The sequence below is a fragment of the Pinus tabuliformis genome, chromosome X (assembly GCF_031772625.1).
Source record: "Pinus tabuliformis cultivar Carrire ecotype Pingquan chromosome X, CPIR1, whole genome shotgun sequence".
NCBI lineage: Eukaryota > Viridiplantae > Streptophyta > Pinopsida > Pinales > Pinaceae > Pinus > Pinus tabuliformis.
Window position 1 is genome coordinate 1,410,223,623 of NC_142308.1, and position 4,584 is coordinate 1,410,228,206.

A 4,584-nucleotide genomic window follows, 5' to 3' on the forward strand; every position below is an offset into this window, starting at 1 on the left:
AGCCTCTTCTTGTGCGAATCAAACAAAAATTACATAATTTAAAAGAAGGTTGAAACTACAATCCTTATTAACTATGCATGTTTTCAATATTAGCATCTGCAATAAAATGTTTATAATCAATGTTCCATGATTGAAAGCCCAAACATTACTCCACTTTCATTCATAAAACCTCCATAGAGAACTCCATTCCAACCATCAAATCTTTATTACTTTCTTAATAAGAATCACCCTACGTTAAATGGAATGGTTAGTGGTATTTATATTAAAGATGTTCTATTCCTAATTATTAATTTGTTATAGGGAGAATCAAATACAAAACTACAATATTAATAGAAGAAGTAATAATTTTATTATTTTATTTTCAAAATAAAAATAAAGATGATGTTTAACTATTTTAGATTCATTTTTTTTTTAGTTTTTGTGATAATTTATTGAACAAAATTTAGGTGAGACCATTATAATTTAATTTTATTTTCAAAATAAAAATAAAAATGAAGTTTAAATTCATAATCATTAAAAACCTTTAAAACAATGAATAATTCTATACGTATTGAATAATTCAAAACTGATAGTCTAATAATTTCTGATAAGATTTTAGATAAAACCCATAAAATATATAGGGAAGCTAAAAAAATACAAAATTTTAGTCTACACAAAAAATAATTATAATAGATTTTGATTAGCTAAGAGCTAATTATTCCCCAATGTAATAACACGCTCAAAACATTCCGCCAGAGTGAAATCCTACTCTATGAAATCATTGATAGATTATTCCAAATAGTATACTTTTTTTTTTCTGATAGATTATTCCAAATAGTATACTTTTTTTTCTGGGATAAATCAATAAAGACCTAGTCCTCGATAATCTCATCAAATGAGCCACGCTGCAAGTTAGATAAGAACAATAAATCACCCTACAGTCAGGGATAGGGACTATCAATGATAATCCCCACTAATCTCAAATGGCGCACACTGCGGGTGGGATAATAATGGTAAATCAACCTCAACCTACTTGGTGAATGGTTCGATGGTGGAATACAATTCCTACCTTGTTGTCTCACTGATCTCCTCCAATGGCCCACACTGCAGATGGCTGGATGGCGGGATAGTGGAATACAATTCCTACTTTGTTGCGGACTGACATCGGAATTACAGCAGATCACTTTTTAACCTCTCATCAAGTTAATTAGTACGACGCTATTACACACTTGATCTCAGCATTTGCCCTCTAATCAACTCACGATAATTAGACGTTTCCTATTAATATTCACACTTACAATGCCCACTTGAATCCCATTCTTTCCCGATTAGCATTCCCTGAGAATTGGCACCATGGTGGCCGCCAAGTTGAAGCTGATGTTCCTGGTTATCCTCCCACTGCAACTCTGTGCAACATTGTCTCAACAGAAGGAGCATGAAATTGATGGAGTGTCCATGAGCCTGCACATGAAGATGAGGATGAAGAGCGGATCTACAAAAAAGATCACTGTGAAGGAGCCTCTCTACTATCCGAGCGACTTCATCGAGTATTACATCAAATTATCCGTGGGTACTCCTCCACAGGATCTATTCCTCCTCATGGACACGGGCAGTGATGTTGTGTGGGCATCCTGCACCACAAATTATACATGTAACAATTGCCGTGGATACATAACGCCTTTTCTTCCCACCAGGTCATCATCTGCAGTTCCTGTGAAGTGCGCAGATCCGAAGTGCAAAGAGCTGTGCGAGAAAGCTCACTGCGTCGAAAGCTTGCAGAAGTGCTCGCGGATTTGTCCACAATTTAGCCTTACCTATGGCACGGGAAACGTGACGGCGCGTCTACTGAGTGACACCTTGACTTTGCCACTGGAAGACGGAGGAAGACGAGAAATAAAGAACCTCGCAATAGGATGTTCAGTGCGTTCGTTCGGGGCTGCTGGTATTGCAGGATTTGGCAGAGGAGGACTGCCTATGCCTTCCCAGCTTGCTCCCCTTATTCGCGATAAATTTGCGTATTGCCTTGACCATGTAAACAACGGCAGCAAGATAGTGCTGGGTAACAAGGCGGTTCCCAGGGATATCGCTTTGACTTATACTCCCCTTCTCATCAACCCAATACACCCTATTTTCTATTACCTTGGCCTCGAAGCGGTGAGTATTGGTGCAAAGCGCTTGAGGCTGCCCTCCAATTTATTGTCATTTCAATTGTCTTTAGAGCGTTACATGGTCTCAAAGGATGAGGGGTGGGGTTACACTGTTTCACTAAGAAAGTTATGATGTTATACGCTAGACTAGGTTTTTAACGGTTTTAGTAAAATATTTGCTTATTGGTTAAAAAAAATGCTATCTAAAATGTTGGCCAGCTCTGATCTGGAAAACTCCAGGGAGTTGATATTATATTATTATTATTTTATTTATCAGGATATTAGAGATATTTAAAGAATCATATTGTAAAAAAAAATCAAATCAAAGTAATTTTAAAAGAAATAAAATAGGAAAATGAAAATAAAAATTATAAAAAAGCTACCAGTTCAAATAATTGAAATAATAGAGTAAAAATAAAATATAGTTATATTGTATAATGATGATGATTAACATTGCTTATTGGTTAAAAAAAATGCTATCTACAATGTGGGCCAGCTCTGATCTAGAAAACTCTAAGTTGATATTATATTATTATATTATTTTATTTATCATGATATTAGAGAAATTTAAAGAATCATGTTGTAAAATAGGAAAATGAAAATAAAAATTATAAAAAAGCTACCAGTTCAAATAATTGAAATAATAGAGTAAAAATAAAATATAGTTATATTGTATAATGATGATGATTAACATTTTCTTAGCCCATTATGATTTATCATACTATTGAGAAGATAAAAGATTACTTGAAATTCTTTACCTTTTTTTTTTTTATGTTTAAAAGGAATTAGAGGAAGCATTCTAGAAGCACAAGGTTTAGTGACTTAAAAGCTCAAGAAAATTGAGAGAGTAAGATATATTTTGAAAGTTAGATCTAATCCATATATAAGATCTACAATTTAAGAGAAAGTGATTTTCACCTTCAATCCTCTTAATGCTACAAAAATAACAATTTGTTTCATCTTATCTCGCCTACAGGTATTTATCTATGCACTCATACCATGCCCTAGGAGTTTGCCTGAGACTGTACAAAGTTATCTTCAACCTGCATACATGGGTCTCTTTGTTTTGTGCCACAAATCCCTCTAGTTGTTCTATGTATACCTCTTCCAACTCACCATTTAGGAATGCCATCTTGACATCCATCTGATGGAACTGCCATCCTATATGTGTTGCTAATAAGATCACATCTCATATAGAAGTACACATGGCCATAGGAGCAAAACTATCTTCATCGTCTCTTCCCTCCTTATGAGAGAACCCCTTGGCCATGATCCTTGCCTTGTAATTTTTTATGTTGCCATCTACACCATGCTTAATATTGAATATCCAATGTGATCCAACCACTACCCTGTCTGTGAGTCTAGGTACAACCTCCCAAATGTCATTTTTGCATGAAGGAGGTATACTCCTCAAGCATCACATTTCATCACACTTACTATTTCTCAACCTCCTCATAGCTGGAAGGCTCACTATCAACCAACTCACTAACTAATACCATGTAGGCAATGTACCTCTTTGGTTCTCTCTGTTATGTACTGCTCGTCGTAGGAGCTCCTACAAACTACTGAGCATCCCTAAGCCTCCGTTGAACCTCATGATTCCTCTTGCCATTTGTAGACGATGGAATATCTACCTCTATATCCTCCTGATGCATCTCCCTGATATTTTGCATTCAATGCTCCATACTCTGTGATGTCTGAGGAACATCTACACTTGAGCTTGTGCTTATATTTGTATGTATTTCAGAATCTGTGGTGGAGGTGTTCTCAAGTTCCACTACCAAAGGCCTAGGAATCACTTGTCTGGTTTCTGCGAGATACATAGTAAATCATGACAGAGATTTCTTGATTTAGGGCCTAGTGATTTGGGTTTAGATTGCGGTAAATCCTGAGAGAGAAGGAGATGGAAAATTCCATAGGGATAGTGATGGATTCCAAATGGAATTCCAAGTTCTGTTAGGTTGTGATCAGAGCATCGGTTTTGCCGTGGTCACAGTTTCACTAGGGTGGAGGTGGTTTAACCTCTCGATTCCCTTGGTTGTTCTATAAGATCCCACATTCATGCTTGGAATATGGTATGGGGGTGAATAGCTGAAAGAGAGATTTGGTTCATCCATGTCTATGATTGGGTGGTACGCGGAAGTCCCAAACCTAGTTGGATTTTCCTATGATTAATAAAAGCTAAGTTTTCTTACTTTTTCATTGATTTATATGTGGGTTTAATGGTTGTCTTATCTGCGATATTTACATGGCTTTATGCTAGCTATAAGCATGGTTAAATGAATGGTTCATGTCATGGTTATTTCATATATTTACTTGTAGTTGTTAAATGGATGGATGTAAGACCGAACTGATGATGTAGTAGTTTAATACAGAAGAATGTGATCCTTTTGGTTATGTTTCATAGGTTTTTCGGTCATTTATGCCCTGTATTGAGACCTGTAGGTTACATTGATCC

At 36.0% G+C, this 4,584-nt stretch overlaps 1 protein-coding gene across 1 annotated transcript; it reads left to right on the forward strand.

Annotated features, from left to right (window-relative positions):
* The first annotated feature begins 1,332 nt into the window (after nucleotides 1–1,332).
* Nucleotides 1,333–2,259, forward strand: LOC149145315 (aspartic proteinase CDR1-like). Its single transcript, XM_089452411.1, has one exon. It carries the CDS (start codon nucleotides 1,333–1,335, stop codon nucleotides 2,257–2,259), a length of 927 nt encoding a protein of 308 aa, XP_089308537.1.
* The last annotated feature ends 2,325 nt before the right edge of the window (nucleotides 2,260–4,584 follow it).